Source organism: Gallinula chloropus (genome assembly GCF_964237585.1).
Source record: "Gallinula chloropus genome assembly, chromosome: 5".
NCBI lineage: Eukaryota > Metazoa > Chordata > Aves > Gruiformes > Rallidae > Gallinula > Gallinula chloropus.
In genome coordinates, this window is record NC_140090.1 from 29,870,603 (window position 1) to 29,889,888 (window position 19,286).

A 19,286-nucleotide genomic window follows, 5' to 3' on the forward strand; every position below is an offset into this window, starting at 1 on the left:
TGGTCAGTCATGCAGTAAGCACACTGAAACCAAAACTTCAGTGTCTTCATAAGTGGTGTTATGCAACTTCTCATGGCTTTTTAGCACTGAAGCACTGTTTTGAATGAAGATTTCAATTACGATGAATAAGACTGCTTTTTTTTATGAATATGTGGACTCTATATGAAGGCAGGACGGAATTGCCTCCCTCTGATATGGTCTGAACTGGTTCATGCTGTAAAGACTCATGATCAGAGCAAGTAGTTTTCCTTTGCCAGTGATAGCTTGTATTTTTCTTCTGTCTGAACCATGCACTCAGAGTAAGTTGGAAGAATTGTGGATATCTTTGTCCTCAGCAACAGAGGAACAAACACCACCTCTGAGGGCAGTAGTGTATCCTGCTAGAATGTAGGACCAGGACAGTAATTTGTGCCCTGGCCAAAAGAAGGGTGTACGTGGGGATAAAGTGGTGAAAGAGTTCTTGTATTTTTCCCTCCAACTTTGCAGATCAGGCAGTTTAAAAAGAGCCAAAGCATTCCCTGTTTGCCCTGCTCAGATTGTGAGCAAGGTGACCAGACTGTCTGGTCTCAGTTAATGAGCAGAACCCCCTGGAAAAATAATGATGGATAAAGTTCAGCTCTTGGAACAACTTTACCTGTGTCAATATTGTTGGGAACTCTGCATATTTAAGGAAGCCAACCAGTGGAGCCAAATCATAGATCTCATCCTGTGTAAATTACTTCTCATACATAGGGGTTTGGGAGCTTTTTTTCTCATTGTTGGACAGGGGAGTCCAAATATTGAGCAACTGTAGAGCCAGCTCTCTTCATCCAAAATCCTTGGTTCTATGAATGCCAGCAATAGAGCTCTGTTAACCACAGAATCTGGTTGCAGCTCATCTCTGCTGCCTGCAGAGCCAGCCCTGCATGTTTTGGTATTTGGCTAAATTGGAGATGTGCATTTGTGGTGGTTATGACTGTGTTGTTTTGTCAACAGTAAGAAATCTGAATGACTGCCAGAACTGCTTTTTGTACATGAAGATAAAGTTATGCATGGCTTCATGAAAATACAGACAGACATTTTTAAAAAAAAGACTAGCTGTTTGGGAATCACCTTTGCCTCTGCTTGGGGTGGCTCTAAAAGGGTAAAGGAAAGGCATGACTGATACAGAGTCTTAACGTGACAACAAATGCTGTGATCAGCTCTTCTGTGGCTGCACAAGCCACAGTAACTTCCTGCCTTGATAAGTTGAATTCCGCTTATCCCAAGTTTTACTGTGATTTGGGCTCTCTGGGCAAAGATAACTGGCTCATAGGGAATTTGATTGCTTTCTTGGAGAAGCTTTGTTCAGCAGATGTCTGAGAAATGTTTCAGTTATGATGAAGTAACTTCACCCACCCCAACAAAACCCCTGTTTGATTGGAAAATTCCTAGCTGGTCCAGTTTATGGTCTACCAGTTCTTGGTGCTTACAGGATGGTTAAAGCAAGCTGAGATGCCGAGAATTTAGCTTGCACAGTATGGGAACTGTTAACTGGCACCGTTTCTTTGGTAGTGCCTACACGGAATATATAGGAGCTTTTGTGAGTGCTGTTGCCAGGTTGGTAACTAACACAGTCAGAAGAGATTTAGCAGTTACAGCAATTTTGAAGTTCCCATACAAAACATGCTTTTTTTGTGCATGTATCTGAAATTTGCCCAAGAAATGGGGGTATTGCATCCTTGGGTCTACTGACAGTTTGAACAGGTAGAATATTGTTCATAACTGCAAATTAGAGCTTAATTTGATTCTTTTGAATGCTAGATATCCTACAAAGCTATGTGAAATATTCTTACGCAGAAGTTCTGCTCAGATGCAAAGTAAAGGTCTAATGTGCTGCAGATTTAATCAATTCATGGATTGTGGCATGCCAGAGATCACTGAATGAACTCAGAAATGCTCTAGACTCTGCATTTGTTCTGTGCAGTGTAATTGGTCCTTCCTGTCTTTGGGAAAAGTACCCTCAAAACAAAACATATGTTTATTTTCTTTAAAATGTTCCTCAACAGATGAACAAAATACCTTCTTTTTATTCTGTTAATACAATCGCTCCATTTGCTGTCCACATGTTGTCTTCATTTCCATGGCTGGTCAAACAGCTCTCTTTATCAGCGTTGCCCTTGCCAAGTGAAGAAATCTGTAGCTTTTTTTAAAAGCCCATCTGTGCGCCTGACTAAACAAGGGCCTCGGTTCATGCACGTCAGGCACCGCTTCATATCATGTTGACCTTCAGAAGCAGAAGTTTTCTGGCATTGTCTCCTGACTATTGAGGTGATTATGAGAGGGGAGACTGGCTAAGGTGCCTATGTGTATTTTTAACAGTACCCAGTCTACATTGATTGACTGTACTTTTGACAATCAGCTTTGATGTACCCGGGTAGTGTGGGTTTTAGCTGAAAACAATAATTGGTTTCTTGCATTTTTTTGTCTAAAAAAAAGTGCAGCTCTAAGTCCAGTAAATACTGTAATAGCCACTTATTTTAATGTGTAATAGCAATTAAGTTGAAGGACTGTATAAACAATGAGTAATTATAGGTTAACTTATTTATGTGCTGCTGCTGTTGTTGTTTCCAGGAATACCTTTTGTTAACAGAGGAAATCAACATTTTCCTTGTGGGTAGGAAGGTGGGGGAGGAGAGGAAGGCTAGCGTTTGTTGTAAATCTGGGAATACCAAAATGTCAGTGGCATTGCTTCCAGTGTAATGTGGGACACTATGGGAACGCTGCTGGGCCTGTGTCTTTTTACAGTGGGTGTACATCAGGTCATTTTAATAGTGGAAATTGTAAGCATTTTAAGAGCTTTTATGTATGTACATTTTGTGTGTGTGTGTACATACATATGTTAAAAAAAAATACTGTTCAAGGAAAAACTTGCATCTTCTTCAAAGGACCTGTATGGGATGACTTGGTCTTAGAAAATGAAAGGCTGCATTTAATTTCAGTGTTCAGTTTTGGAAGGTTCCAACTGGCACATTTAAATCAAGTACTTACATTCAAGCATAAGCATAACCTACTGACTCATAAAGTATACTTTAAACATATGTTAGTCACCTGAGGCTTAGCTGCATCAGGCTTCTTCAGGTCTGCCTTGCCTCCAGTTGATTATCTGGCTTTATCAGTTTTCATCAAAAGCAGTTTACTTCGAGCTCTTTCAGAGCTCTGCTGAAGTTCTTCTCTTCCTCAGGCTCACCATAACCTTGCCAATTCGTTGTCATGTGTACCGTGATGCCCTGTGTGCTCAGCCGGGACAGCTCTGCTGGGTTCAGAGTGCCACTGCCCAGAGGCTCCTTCTCTAGGTCTGCAGCTGGGGGTGGGGGTGGGGGGTGCTCTGCTCTCCTGTTCCTTTGGGGCCAGCAAGTTGGTTAAAGTTCACGTAGCTCTTTGAATTCAAAGGAGTTGATTCAACCAGTATTTGTTAAGAATTAGCCCTACACATCTAGCAATGGTAAACTGGCTCTTCAAAGATGTCTAAGGTAGGGAGAATGAAAGATGGTGTGGACTTAGAATACTTAATAGAAAGAAGGCTGAAATGTGAATAGCTCCAGGACTTTCTTTGAACTTGAGATGTATTCCATGATTATGAAAATTTACTGTAACTACACTGTACCAATCTGCTGGTGGAAATTTGATTCCTTGTGTTTATTTCTTACAATCTAAAGAAAGCATGAATTTGAACGCTTAACTGATACTCACTTTTGTCCTTCTGCTCTTACTGTTTAGAGAAACCACTGTGATTGAGGCAAGGTATGCTACTACATTACCTACTTTTCTGTCAGCATTTCCATGCCTAGCAGTCCACAATTGGGTAATCGCAGAAGTAATTACTGACACTGTCTCTTGGCATGCCATTCTGAGCTGAAATAGAAGCCAACATAAATGACTTTTAATGACTCAAGCCCCTGGCAAGAATGACTTGTAAGGTAACACCTGGTTTGCAACAACTGAAAGTTAACTTTTTAAAGTTTTGCAAGGGGTACATGCAACTGTAGAATTTGACAAGATCATATTTTACTGTTTCACTGTTCTTTATCAGTATGTTTGGTGCTTGATGAAGAGCAAGATGCTGTTTATTTTGGCAAGCAATGTTGTGGAATGGGAGTTTTCTTATTTTGAAAGTTTTCTTTCTAGATCCCACATCCATCCCTCCTGCATATCAGAGAGGGCCAATTTACTGGCCATGTGGCTGAATTCAGGTATTCTGAATTGAGCTCAGCTCTACTAGTGAGATACATTTAGTAAAGGTGGAAATTTTGGATGCCTTCAGTTTACGAGAGTGATGCTCTTCAGATGCTCTTCTAACGTGCTGGGCAGCAGAACATAGGTTTCAGCAGGAATTTTGTTGTGAAGTGGAGATGATATAGAACAACTGGGTGCAGCTTGTAAAGTGGAGAGGACTGGGAGAGAAGCAAGTTGCTACTTCATCCTGAGGTGCCACTGGTAGCTGTGATATTGATGGAGCAGTGCTGAGATCTTGCATTTGGACCTCTGGAGTGGGGAAATGCCTTTGCCAGCTCACTTCTTAGGAAACTAATAAGTGGTTTCAAGGGAGGATGAAAAATATTTAGGTAAATTGCCTTTCTCTTTTTAAGAAAAGCCCAGAGGTTAAAGTATACTTCTAGTGTAGAAGGAGGCTGGTTTGGAACAGGCACTAGAGGAGAGTAGGCTGGAGACATTCCCTTGTCGCTGGGCTGCTGGGATGAGTCTTATAGACTCTTCTATTTGAACTGTTTCCGTTTGTTTAAATATTTATTGGAAGGATTTATAGGACAGGACTCCTCATTCTTTCAGAAGTTCTGATTTTAATGAATTGAAAATTTCCTGCTCTGAAAGGAAAAAAATGTTGGGAGACTTCCTGGCTTATTTCAGCATTTTAGTATTTTTTTTATAGTTCAGTATAACATCTTAATGTGGAGTAGAGTTTGTGCCATTGGTAAGTGTTTCCTTCTTAGGTAAAAGGGTGGTGTAAATTGTAGGGTTAAAAAGAAAAGCAGTGGGAAGCAATGTCATCTCAGCTTTGAAGTAAATGTGCAACTGGTCACTCACGTCCTTGCAGTGATATACTTGATGGTTGTTTGGGTCAAATCAGATCATGTACCTCTGCAGGGACACAAATCCAAATGGATAGGCAGTTCAAACACATTGTGATATGTATACTGATTGAGGTAGGAAACTTGGCTTCACGTTACTGGCACTCGGCTTCTAACGGCTTCAGAGACAGTCTGGCCTGAAAAGAAGCATTTGGCTACTAATCAGTGTGGTAAAGAGGACGGGAGAAAGTTTCAGAGGTTGTGCCTAAGTCACGGGGCTGTTTGCTCAGAAGTAGCTCCTACATCATGTCAGTACCTTTCATGGAAAGGCTTGGTACTGTACAAGAAGACTCCCTTCCAGAAATTTGATTATTTTTTTAAATCTGAATGCATATGTTTAAGAAACATACCATCAGATGTGTTTGGGGGATGTTTTTCAGTGCTTAGAATGCTGGTTTTTAAGTAATTGTGCATATTTATTTTTCTAATTTATTTAACTTAAAGTATGGCTATTTCGTAATTAACTTTATTATAGTCATAGTTTCCACCCTCTAAACTGGTGGAATTGACTAGAATGTGTTCTTAGAATGCTCTAAGTTAACTAGACTTTTGATGTCCAGTATTTAGCAAAAACTTGATTAGGTTTTCTGTAGTAGGGTATTTCATGGCTTCATAAAGTTTGAAAACTTCTTCATCCTTACTGTCTCTCCTAAACAAGGATTGAGGATGGGAAATTGATCTGCCTTGTAGCTTTCTCTCTTTTTGCCAACAGCATGACACAATCTTTTATTTTTAAGTCATTACAACTACTGCGATTGAATTTAAATGCAACTTAATACAAGGTTTTCAAACAAAAGAGACAAGAAACTGAGCAGTAATGAGAACTTTCCAGGTCTCTCGACTTCTAATTGCATGCCCACAGTGCAGAGAGATTTGGGATCATTTATCATAAGCTCGGTGCTACCCTAGAGGAGTTGACTGCCATCCTTTGGACTCGGTACATGGATGATAATAGGCCATGCAAAATTAATCTGTTTGGATATTTCTATTGTGTGTATTCTTAATCCACAGGTGCAGAATGTGAGGTAATGAATCAAAAATCCATTTTGGATGGAGGCCAAGTATAATAGTGTTCATATTGCATGAAAGCAAATAATTGTTTACTAACTGTGAGGGTGACTGCTAATGTAAGAACATGTGTTGCTATGGAACATGTATCATTTGGGGAAAAGCAACTTTATTCCAGTAAGAGGGCTGCTGGGCAGGGGAAGTTAGTGTGTTTTCTAGTGAAACTTAATGATGCAGTGATGATTCTTTGGCAGAGAGTAAAAAGTAGGTAGATTATAAACATCTTAGACCTTGGCTCTCAGGTTGTTGCAGAGCAATTTAGTGGAAGTAGCATTTCTGGGTAGGTGTATGTGCCTGCCCCTGTATACTGTAGCTGCTGAGATTATATAATCTCAGAATGTCTACTTTGTACTGGTACCAGTTTGTTGCAATGTGGATGGTTTACTCTGCAGAGGACTTCATAGAATCATAGAATATCCTGAGTTGGAAGGAACATCGAGTCCAACTCCTGACTTGCATGTGTCCACTTCTGTGGCCCAGTTCTTCATTCTAATAATTTGCTGTAATTAATGTAGGGCTGGCCTTTTATCAATGTGTAGCTTCAGGTGTGTCATACAGCAGAGTTCTTTGTTGTTCCATTACAGATATGGTAAGAGCAGGGATCACATTTTGCAGTGGGAAATTACAAGGATGTGGCAGGGATGGCTTTAGAATTTGTTCTGAAGCATTAGTAAAAAGAAAAGTAATTTCTAATGTTTGGTATTCTCGAGCACATTAGGTGAAACTTGAAAAATTGCACAGAAGTGCAAGAAAAGAGAGGAAAATGTTACCACTAGCTGTATTTTTTTCATTATTGCAAATGCAGGCATTTATTTTGCAGCTGCCTGGGTTCAGCTGTTCTCCTGAATTTTCTGCCTTTATGAACCAGAGGCTATGAGAATCACTTTGATTTATTTCACTGCAGTGTAATGCCACTTACACTGTATTTAAACCTGGACAGTATTTGCTGGGTAAAGGTCGATTCTGAAGGTGCCAACATCTATACTTTCTTAGGTTTGTTATGTTGATTTGTTTGGGTTTCTCTGCTGCTCAGATGCAGGATGGTGTTAATGACCTAATGTGGTGTGTGGTTTAGCCCCAAGCAAGTGACACAGCCCAGTGGAAGAGGGGAGAAAATCAGAAGAGTATAAGTGAAACTCATAGGTTGAAATAAGAACCGTTTAATAACTGTAATAATAATAAATTGTAATGAAAATAAAAATAACAAAGAAGGAAATAAACCCAAGAAAAACAAACGATGCAAATAAAACAGTCGTTCACCACACACTGACTGATGCCTGGCCAGTTCCTAACCAGTGGCCACCCCATGGTCTCAGGTGTGTGTTTTACAGTGTTCAGTGATGTAACTGAGTTCTGTTAATAACACTATGTAGTTTTTACTAAACACGTTCATTTATGATGATACCCAAAGCTGGGAGGACAATTTAATATACCTTAAATGCTCTTGACACTGTTAATGCATTTTAAAAAAAAATATTAGATTTATGTTTAGACACTAGACTACAGCATATAGAAAATCACACCTATTGCTAATGTCCAGATAGTGAAGACAAGCGTCTAAATCTCATGCTAATCTCTAGTAGTTTTGCAACCACAGTGGCAGGGCTTTGTGCTCAACTTAAGGACCCTTATTTTTGTAACTAGCAATCGAATGCACACTAATGTTTGGCCTTTGACAAAGTATTTTTTCTTCTGCTATTTAAATAAAATCTAGGTGAAGACCACAAGAATTCCTTTTCTGAAACAGGGAAAGTTGGAATCAAACCCTTGCAGTTTTGTCGGTCTTTCTGAAGCAAAAATATTAATTTATGACCATGTCAGGAAAGGTGTGTTTGTCCCAGCCTTCATCTGCAATTCCCTGATTGCATCTCTTTATTATGAAAGTCAAAATCAAATGTGGAATGGAGGCCACGTGTATCTGAGTCTGCTGGATTTGGCTTTACCAAAGGTCTGTGGAAGTCTGCAGGCAAGACAGTGTAATATAATACGAATGGATAAATAGGAATCCCATTTCAAAATGAGGTGTAATGCTGTAGAGGAAGTAGAAGTGCAGGAGATGAAAGCATAGTGCAGGCTGCTCTTATTAGATACTTAGCGTTTGAATCTAATTTTTTTGAAGTTGGCTCTAAAGTTGTGATTGTTTTGTGCCGCCCATACCTTGCATGTTAGTTCTGTGGAGCTGGGGGATTTTAACTGACCTATTTGCAGATGAATAAATAATCCTTAATTAAAAAATAAAAATTAAAAATCCTCACTCTAGCATTGGTCTACTGTATGAATATATTTACATGGCCAAATTTTAAACCAGTTTCTCTGTTAACAGTGGAAAGCTTACTTAGTGTATGTTTGTGCTTAGTAGGGCTGATAACAAGTGGTAGGGCCATCTATCTATTTATCTCCTGCCTTACGTTGCTTACTGTCACGCAAAGTGTTTGTAGTGGTGGTGTAGCCTGACTTGGGAAGAGGAGGGCAGCACAAAAGAAGCTGACAGGGATTTTTGAGACTGCTGTGTGAAACTTTGAAAGGTTCCTGGTGGATGTTTCAAAGACATTAACACAGTGAAAGGAAGAACTGGGTTAGCACAAGGTGCAGCAAATGACTGCAGAAACAGGGATTTGAGAAGCCTTGATGAAGGTCAAATTAGACCTGGGATACCTATTGTGCTAGTGCAGGGGATGGGGGTGAACATTATAAAAGGAAATAGTTTCAGTGACCAGATAAGGAAATTGGCCCTTTTAGAGGATATTCCCATTAATTTAGAGATGGAAAATCCTTCCAACACTGGATTATTCTGTGCTGTTTTGTGGAAATTTTCTGTTACCCATTGCCAAGTTGTATTGGCAGATGTCAGAAATGGTGGAATACATGTCACACGGTCTCCTCTAAACTAGCTCAGTGCCCAGCTATTTTCACAAATCTTATCTTTCTGACACCATTTATGGTTTCATAAGCTCCTTTCCCCCTCTATGTATTTGAAAGGAGATTCTTTTTCATTTTCCAAGGGTAGCATGCTGCTTCTTTTTCTGACATTGTTTCTAAGTCTAAAATTTAAACGAGACAGGTTGTAATTGGTAGGTTTTGCAGTAGGAACAGGACACAGACTCGGTCTCATGATTCTCTGATGCTTGGGATGCAGACAATCCCACCCATGCGAAGTGTTGCAGAAAATGGCACATTTGTCAACTTTTTACCAGGGCCTCGAAAGGTGGCATTAGTGGAAAGGTGGCAGGTGTTCTTTGGAGGCTGAACATGGCAGTAGTGGGATTTCAGAGCTGCTTGAAGAGAGAAAGGGAACTTCTGTAAAGTCTGGGTGAGCAGTCACATACTTGCCTGTGACAGGTAAGCCCTGGCATGTTTTGCTGCAGTGGTTAAAGGCCATTCCTAACTGTCTGCTGTGCTGGGCATTGCTGTTTGCACCAGCACCTTGGCTGCCCCAGTTCAGTTTTATGTTAGCTTTAACCTGTGCAGAGCCATAGGAATTGCTTCGTTTAGTAGGGAAGAGAAGTGGGGCTCTGACAAACTTAATCCAGTCTTCACTGCAGTGTTCCCTTGAAGTGTCTTTACTGCATTTTCTCTTTGTTGTATTTGTTTTACAAAGCAATTAAATGTCTCATTTGGATGCAATAGGTATAGAAATAACACCCTTCCATCAGTATTTGATGTTAGAATGTAACAAGCAATGGAGAGTAATCTCCTATTCCAGGTAACACATCTAGAAATTGGTATAAAAAATTAAAGACCCATTTATTTAAAGGATTCTGTAGTATTTTTCTCTTTCATTCCTTTTTTGTGGAAGTCCTGTTGATATGACATGCAGTGATGTTTCAGGAGTACAAATACAAGTAAGAAATGTGAAGGAAAACAAGCGTGTAAGCTGATATTCCACCTCTAATATACAGTATGTTTTGTGCATTATGAATTTCATGCTTGTGCTAACTTAATCATAGCCACTGCAGCAAATCTTCTGTAAAAGATCTTTCTCCAAACGTGTGTTTTGTGGGCATGCTGTCAGTGATGTGCCGAACACTCTAGGGTTTAGCTGAGGGACATACTCCGATGTTTCACAGCTCAGGCAGAAAGAAGCTTCTCTGAAGAATCCAGGATGAGAATGTAGCAGCTCAGATTTAGATCCAAACCTAGAGCTAAAGCTTCTAAACTGCAGTGGGACTGTTTTGTTCATAAAACTATTCATGTGCTGTAATCTTTTTTCACAGGGTTAGAAATGCAGTATTTTGTTCAATACAGAGATTAAAATACCATCAAAATACTAGTTAATTCACTAACTCAGTTTGCACTGCAATGAGAAAATTAAATTGATTAATTATTAAGTATAGCAGTAAATGATATTTTCAAAAATTAGTGATACACAGAGATTTTCTTTTTAATGTCTCATTTGTAGTGCTGGACTGAGTTATGTAAATGAGCAAGTGTTTTATGCAGGTTATTTCAATTATCTGTCCTTGGAGAAGGTGAATGAAAAATAACTCCAACTTAGTTTTAGCATCTTCTTTTTGACAGCTGTAATATGCATATTAATGAAGAGTCTGAAGTGTAGAAGAATGAGTCCATCTGTAAAGGCTGCTGTCCTCAGTTCTTGATCTTAGAAAGGGAGGTGGGGGAGTGAAGGGAAATAAAGAGAAACTGAGAGTATGTTTTGTGTGCCTTGCCAAGTCGTGTTCAAACAGCTTGCAGTTGCAAGCTAGCTGAATCAGCACCATATTCATTCGTGGAAGGCTGTAATCATAGTTAGACCTGGAGCGTTCAGCAAAGAAGAGACAAGTCAAGTCTGGCAAGGTGTTGTATCAAGTTTTTATGTCTAGTTTTAAACTGAGTCAGAGCATTGCTATGGAGACTAAATTTGGCTGAGTGCTGTAGTGGAATTTAATCAGTAAATTGAATTTAAATGTGAATAATTACTTCCCTAGTGTCTTTGAAGCAACATAAATGGAGAGGTGTGGGGTTTTCACATTTACAGCTATTGGGATTAATTTGCTTCCTCCAAGACACAGCTTTAAAATGTACAGTTCTGGTACAAAATTAGTAAAATGTATGCGGAAAAACAAAACCTAGAGTTTTCAGGTGACAGATATTTTCCCATTGTTTGCTGGGTTTTATTAAATAATAGACTTTTTAAAGCTAGATGGGATTCTTACCTCTAATCCTCACTGTTCTTGTTTCTGTGAGTGTTGGTTCAGCAAGAATGTTGTTAAAAGTGTTGGGTCAGATTATGTGTATTTAAATGAGTATGTAAGAGGGCAGGCTTCCATCTGTAACCTTACAAAAGCTTGTAGATAGTTGATAGAAGGGAGAACCAGTCAAATTCCGTAACTATTCCTTAACATATGCTTATGTATTAAATAAGATTGGTCCTGTGTGGTTTTGATGTCACTTTTCTGAAAAGCAGTAAGGGAGATGAAGTAATTTTAGACCCAAGTTCTTCAGTCTGCATGGGAAATCTGATGACCTATATCTCATGTTCTGTGCCCATTTTGGCATGTGAAATAGCTGACAGGATGTCATGGTATCCTAGCTGAACCCAGAGCACAGGAAAAGATGAGTAGTACGTAAAAAATACCATATAGGCACTATAGACTGCAGTCATTTCTTAACACTGCTTTTGCTGTTGGAACACACTAAATATTGGAAACAGAGTTGCCCCAAGTGCCTGTTCTGTGAGATCTTCCTGCCTGCTCTGTCCAGAAATCTTGTAACTCTGCTTTTAGCCATCAGCTGGGTTTGACAAAGCAACTAATTTGAGCTCTTTCGTCCTTGGTTTTAAGGGCAGTGTTGGGGGGAACCTTCTGGTCTGAGATACCAGCAGACAGTATAAGGCATTTGAAGTGACTGAGGGGCTCAGCTGCCCGGAAGAAGTCTTTATCAGACATAGTGAGGCTCCAGCTCAGTGTCTTGGCAAAGTAGTTGAGCTGCTGACCAAAGACAGATATAAGGTATGTGAGTTTTAATAGACAGTGTCTGTCTGTGGTGTAGTAAAATAGAATGGCAAGAGGAACCTTACTCATTTCAAGCTTTTTTTTTTTTTTAATAATGGGCAATTGAAAGCATTCCATTTTTCTCCTGGTACTCATTTTTGAGGGTTTCCATAATTCATGTCTGCTCTTCCATCAAAGCCTCAAAAATTCATTCCTTTTTCTTCCTCCTGTCTTCATTTCCCCATTTCCCACAAAGTCACATTATTTTTAAAAATGTGCTTCCTTGAATCACATTTCTTTAATTAGAAAACAGATGCATATGAAAATTAATAACAAGATTTACGTGCCATCAATGAATACTCTAATGGAAACACTTAGTTTCTGGAGTTTGAACTCCACTGAATTGCTGTGCTTCAAAACGAGAGTTGAGAGGACTGTTTAAGTGCATTAAAAGAGTTAGAATAATTATGGCACCTCTTCTGTCAGTCCACACAGCAAAGGGCTCAAATGAACAAAAGGAGGATGCATTTCAACTTAAAGATTTTTGAAAGAACTAAGATTTCCTTCTCATTTACACCTACAGCACCTCATCAGTGTATAATAGAGTTAAATTACAGGCCTGTCAGTCTGACCTCAGTCCCTGGGAAGATCATGGAGAGGGTCATCTTGGGAGCCATCATGCAGCACATGCGTGATGGCCAGGGGATCAGGCCTAGTCAACATGGGGTTACAAAAGGTAGATCCTGTCAAACTAACCTGATCACCTTCTATGACAAGGTGACCCGCTTAATGGACAAGGGGAAGGCTGTGGATGTGGTCTACCTGGACTTCAGTAAAGCCTTTGACACGGTTTCTCACAGCATTCTGACTGAGAAACTGGCTACCACTGGCCTTGATAGGTGGATCCTCAGCTGGGTTAAAAACTGGCTGGATGGCCGGGCCCAAAGGGTGGTGGTGAATGGAACCAAATCCAGCTGGAGGCCGGTCACGAGTGGTGTCCCCCAGGGCTCAGTCCTGGGTCCAGTCTTGTTCAACATCTTTATCAGTGGCCTCTATGAAGGGATTGAATGCTCCCTCAGTAAGTTTGCAGATGACACTAAACTAGGAGGAAGTGTTGATCTGCCTGAGGGTAGGGAGGCTCTTCAGAGGGATCTGACCAGACTGGCCCGATGGGCTGAGACCAACAGGATGAAGTTTAACATGGCCAAGTGTAGAGTGCTGCACATGGGACATAAAAACACCATGCAGCGCTACAGGCTTGGGGGAGACTGGCTGGAGAGCTGTCAGGAAGAGAAGGACCTGGGGGTGTTGGCTGACTGCAGGCTGAATATGAGCCAGCAGTGTGCCCGGGTGGCCAAGAAGGCCAATGGCATCTTGGCTTGTATCAAGAACAGTGTGGCCAGAGGGTCTAGGGAGGTAATTGTGCCCCTGTACGCGGCATTGGTGAGGCCACACCTCGAGTACTGTGTCCAGTTCTGGGCTCCCCACCATAAAAAGGGCATTGAGGTCCTTGAGCAAGTGCAGAGAAGGGCAACCAGGCTGGTGAAGGGGCTGGAAGGCAAATGATATGAGGAATGGTTGAGGGAGCTGGGGCTGTTAAGCTTGGAGGAGGCTGAGGAGAGACCTTATCACCACCTACAGCTATCTGAAGGGAGATTGTAGAGAGGTGGGCGGTGGTCTCTTCAGCCAGGTGACAGAACATAGAACAAAGGGAAATGGCATGAAGCTGTGCCAGGGCAGGTTTAGATTGGATATTAGAAAAAAAAAAATTACTGAAAGAGTTGTCAGGGCCTGGAACAGGCTGCCCAGGGAGGTGGTTGAGTCACCTTCCCTGGGATGTGTTCAAAAAAAGGGTTGATGAGGTACTTAGGGATATGGTTTAGCATAGGATGGGAATGTTTGGACATGATGATCTTCAAAGGTCTCTTCCAACCTTGTGATTCTGTAAAATTGGTGACCAAACCAAGCTTTTGTTCCTTTTTGATTTAGTCTTTGCTGTAATTCTTTGTGCGTGACTTAATGTTAAAATGTGAACATTTGAGCCTATTTCTTACTGAAGTCTAGGGCAGTTTTTGATGGAAGTGAGATTAGGCAACTGGACACTCTTTCCTGTGTTCACGTGGTACAGTGTCTCTCATCCAGCCACATAACTGGAAATAGAGAGCATATTGCAGGGTTTCTTAATCACATACAAATTCCATTCATGTGCCCAAGTTTTCAGAGCAGACTTGGAGATTTAACTGTACAGACCCTGTTAGTTTCAATATGAGCTGTGTGGCTAAATCCTCTGAAGTCGTTTTGGAAGAAAAAGAGCAACCACCACAAGGCAGCATCCCAGCTGTGCAGCATTTGTCAGCCCAACCTCCTGGCACTTTACCTGTTTTTTAAGATGGGATCTTCAGAAAAATTTTCTGGCCAAAATTTAGGTGGTTGGTGAATGAGAAAATAGAAGCTTTTGAGTTCCTCTAAGGTATTTCTCCTCAAATAACAATGAGTAGGGTTCAAGAGACACGGCTGGGAGAAGCAAGATACCTCTTCTATCCAGATTCGTAACTATGAGGTATTTTCTATATGTTCTATGCAGAACTAATCTGGGGAGAGTCTGAAATTTTGCTTTCTAGCAAGATTAAGCACTACTGTGCAGGATATTAAGCGTGCTCATGTTTCTCATGCTTATAGGTAAGCACATGCAGTTAGTGTTTGTAAGTGTAGCTTTGACAGCTTGGGATTAAAACCTCCAAATGAAGCTCCTTATTTTTGTTTTGTTTTTCTCTTTTCACAGACAATATTTTCCCCTGAAGAGAGATGGCAGAAATCAATTCTCCTGTAAATATCAAAGAAAAGGTAGGTTCAAGCAGCAGTACAGTGCAAACCAAACTGATATTTGCATGCATGTCATATTCCTGCTCCTACAAACACTGTTCACGTACTTAACTTTAATATGCATTGACTCTGTGCATACAGTTAAGTACACAGGCAGATATTGATAGGATTTAGTGTATTAATCTTGGTTGGTGAGAAATGCTTTTGCTCTTCTACAAAGAAAAGATACTGTCAGACAGCCTTGTTTTACTCCTTTGTGGTTCCTGTACATGTTGATGCTGTGGAGAATAGCACTTTGTGATGCTTGCTGATGTACAAAATACAACTTTAAAGAAACATTCACTTGAAAAAATATTTTTTCTTACCAAAATTGTCATACCTGTGATACTTAAAGGCGATTCCTAAAATTGTAGGCCCTGAAAAGAGTAGAAGTTTTTTTTTTCCCAATGTAAGTAGCTCACTTTTAACTGCGTTGTATGTGCTTGAGTATGTCCTCTCCCTACCCTGGCTAGTGCAAAAGCCTTATCACCCTTTTAGGAGCAGTAAAAAGTGCTAATTAGTATACAAATGTGAGGTAGGTCAGGAGATCTCTTGTAACTCCCAAGAGGCAGGTTGTGAAGAGGCAATGTAACCCATAGATACTTCCCACCAACATAAAAAGGAAACCAGGATGTTTGTCAAAGAACAGCAAGAAGGGAGAGAAAGAAATGGAAAGCCTGTAGGAGTACAACATGATAGAATTTTATTTGAAATGAAGTCAAGATTTTGACTATTTTCCTCAATCAGCCTCTTCTATAAAATGAAGTTTTGTTCTGTTTCATGTTTGGGAAGAGAGATGGAGCTTTCCATTTAGGAGTTCAGAAAAAAGCTAATGGGTTCCTTAATTTACAGCTTTATTAAACCCAGTGGGGTGCTCTGATACAGATTTTAAGGCAGTGTGATAAATCCAATTCTGTCAGTGAGCACAAGTTTTCACAGGTATCAGTGAAAAGTTCCTTAGGCCCGTTCACTTTGTGAAGGACACACGAGGAGAAAGGATCAAATATCAAGGAGATATAAAACAGTGAGGGCAACGTGAAAGTGAGGAATGTGGTTATCTTCCATTGTATCGTAAGACCTGCCTGTGGCACATTATGCATCCTGCAGAGCAGTAGGCATGTGAAATACTCTCTTCTCTCTAAGCCAATTAAAAATTGTGTGTGATTCCTTGGATTATCTCTTTTCCTGAGCTGATGGAAAGAATATTCAGCAGAAAATTATTTACTTAACTTCAGTTTTGCAATTCAGAACTTCTGTTTTGTAATTAGGTGGACCAATAGCAAGGTAAAAATTATTTGTCACGAGGAGTGTGTGCAAAGTACTGTAAATGTGGCTTTCCAATCCAGAAATGTCCCAAGAAGTGATAGATAATTAAGATGTAATGTAACACTCTACAGAATGGCACAAATGACCTAGAGATCTGTAGTCAGATTATTAGTTAACTTGCTCTTCTGCTTCTGAGTTTGCAAATAATGAACTTTTCAGTGAGGTAATGTATTTCTCAGAACTGATGATGACTAAATAATTAATAGCTTAACACATTTGGTTTATAAAGATTTGATGAACCATGACAACCCCTGAGCCTGAAACTAGGTTTCCTCAAGTTTCAGATGGCTAATGATGTTTCCTCAAAGAACAGTTAGAAACTGTTACCTGTCCACCAATACGTGAATAAAACTGCTGAGGAAATGGCATAGCAAGTGACTATTTATACTAAGTAGTTCAGGTGGGAAGGAGTTCCTCTTCAGACTGCTGCGTCCATCTTTCACTGCTTACTTTCTACATCTTTTTGAAAGGAAAGAACCTTTTGGTTTATTTTCCCTGACAGGAGGGAACTCCTTGCCTGATGTGCTGCCCAGGTGCCTGCTTTTTGAGCATTTTTCCTCATATTGCTACCTACGGAATCACTTATGGTGCTTGAGGGTTAGTGTGTCAACATGAATCTTGGTGATGAGTATCTTCCATAGTCTTTAAAAAACAGCACAGGATTTAAATAGTGAGTAGCATGATGGATTTCACTGTAGAAAGTAATGTCGTCAAATCCTGTCCCCTGGTACCAGAGTGCAGGAAGGTAAATTACAGTAACTCTGAAAATGTAACTTAGTAGGCAGAAATTTAATTGATTTACTTACTCTGTAGCTTGTTTTTTTATTATTATTACTATAGTTGGTTTTACAAGGGCAGGGTTTTACAAAGCAACTGTTTGTCTGTTGCTAGTTTTAGCATGAAAAACTGCAACAGGACTCATTTTCCCACTTGGATATCTGATGTTCCAAGTCTGATATCTGCTGGGAGTATGTAAAATCAGAAGCTTAAATAGATCGATACACTCTTTTATAAATTACTCCAGTGTTTTTTCCACCAGTGTTTAGTGCCACTAAATTCCTCTGCCTTAGTGAAAAGCTAGGTTAACTGCAATTAATGGTTTATTGCAAAATGGTGGATTTTATTTTGGAAAATATAGACTAATAGCCTACTACTAAATAAAAGCTTGGTGACTGAACAGCGTAAACCTCGTGAACTCTGCATGCATCAGCTGAGGAGGTAGCATGCTCAGTTTGCCACCACTTCACCTCAGTAAGTCTTGTCTTGCTTTAAAGCAAGTTTGCCATGGCACAGACCTTCCATTTGACATCTCATGTTTGGTTTATGATATGGTGGCTTTTTCTGTCAGCAACAAACTGAGTAACTCTAAAGCAGCTGAAGCTTTAGAACCTTCTGAGTAATGCACTTTTACTTGAGTGCTTGCAGGTCATAATATATTTAAGGTTTTGGTCCATTAAAGACTTGGATGAAGCCAAAGGAGCTGTACATCTGCATACTTAAATACTTACTCTTGTGAGTTTCTGCAGAAGTAGAACAAGTTTCTCAAATTCAACATTGTTTCTCTGTGACCAAAAATTTAGTACAGAGCCTGTGAAGTTTTGGTGTAATGTTTGGTTTGGGTTTGAGGGTGATGGGGTTTCTTTTTGGCTTTGTGTGTTGGTTTGTGTTTTGTTTTGTTTTTAAATGGTGGCTTTTCCCCACGTTCTCTCCATGATCAGCTTCTAGTTACTTGGGGAAAGCAGATCTCTGCTACCGTTTTAAAGGTGATGTAAGGCAGAGCCAGGCATTTTGGGCGTTATGTTCACACATGGGGTCTGTAGACCCTACCCTTAATTTGAGGATGCTACTGGTACTTGTATAATTCATTCATGGCATTTCAGCTGAAATAGTTCATAAATTCAGTAGGTTAAGCATTCTATTTTATATATTATCTTCCCCCACCACGCCAAGACGTTTACATAAATGTTGGCCTGAGATGTCAGGAAGGCTAATGGAGGTTTCCAGACTTGGCAGAGGCTCCTGCAGCTGTGATACACTTGTGGGGAGCCAGCACTGTTCTGATTACCATGTTTTCATGCATATAACCCACAGATTTTCTGGAATAACACAAGTTCTGTGTTTCAGCAACCACAAGGGTCATGACATGCCTAGGTAACTAATACAAGGAGAACTTCACAGTCAGGACCTCTCTCGGGATAATTCTGTCTGTCTTGGCCCTTGCTGTAGTCTTCTTTCACTGTGCCATTCTTTCTCTTGCCTTTCATTATACTCATCTCTATTCCTGAAAATGCAGTATAACTGGGGACTGCTATTTCTAGTAACAGGATTTTCAGAGGCTGAGTTAGTTCAGATCATAGGCACGCAAGTTCACTGGAATAAAGGATAAAATGGGCCAAACTCATTGGCTTAAATCCAAAATACCTCCAAAAAAATTAATGGAGGTATTCAGGCATTAACCTAGTATACCACCAGAAGAAGTGCTGAGATTTTGAATGACAAGGCCTCCAAAGAAGCAGCAATTGAACTGAGCAATACAAGCAATTTATTGTCTCCTGCAACAATGAGACCCTCTTAGTTTAACAAGAGGCCAGTGAATATCAAGCACTCTCCAGGATAGCCACTCTGTTTTGGCATGTGATTTTGATTTTGATCCAAAGAAATATCAGGAATTGTTCAAATTTCAGGTCTTGCTGTTGTGCCATTATTGTTGTTGTTGTTATTAACATGTTCGAACAAGTGACACATCAGCTGAAATTGGCAAAATATTCAGATGAAAACCCTCCTCTTAGGGTTCTTTTAGGAGTGGAGTTTTGCAGAAGTTCTCCTAAAAGGCTTTCTTTTTCATTTGCCATTTCAAGTGCCAGAGCTGTAGGAGCAGATGGGCAGATCTGTTCCATAAACTGCAGGAAAGAAACTCTATTCAGATGTGGGTTTGGTTTGGTTGGTTTGATTTTTTTGTTGGGGGGGTTGGGGGAGGGGGAAATAAGGGAGGGGG

General features: G+C 40.1%; 1 protein-coding gene across 1 annotated transcript in view; it reads left to right on the forward strand.

Annotated features, from left to right (window-relative positions):
- Positions 1 to 19,286, forward strand: part of SPATS2L (spermatogenesis associated serine rich 2 like) — an 81,068-nt gene that overhangs the window by 23,291 nt on the left and 38,491 nt on the right. The window contains exon 3 of the mRNA XM_084264946.1: positions 14,886 to 14,947. Coding sequence (XP_084121072.1) covers positions 14,909 to 14,947 — 39 coding nt within the window. The 5' untranslated portion in view covers positions 14,886 to 14,908. The remainder of the gene's footprint in view (positions 1 to 14,885; positions 14,948 to 19,286) is intronic.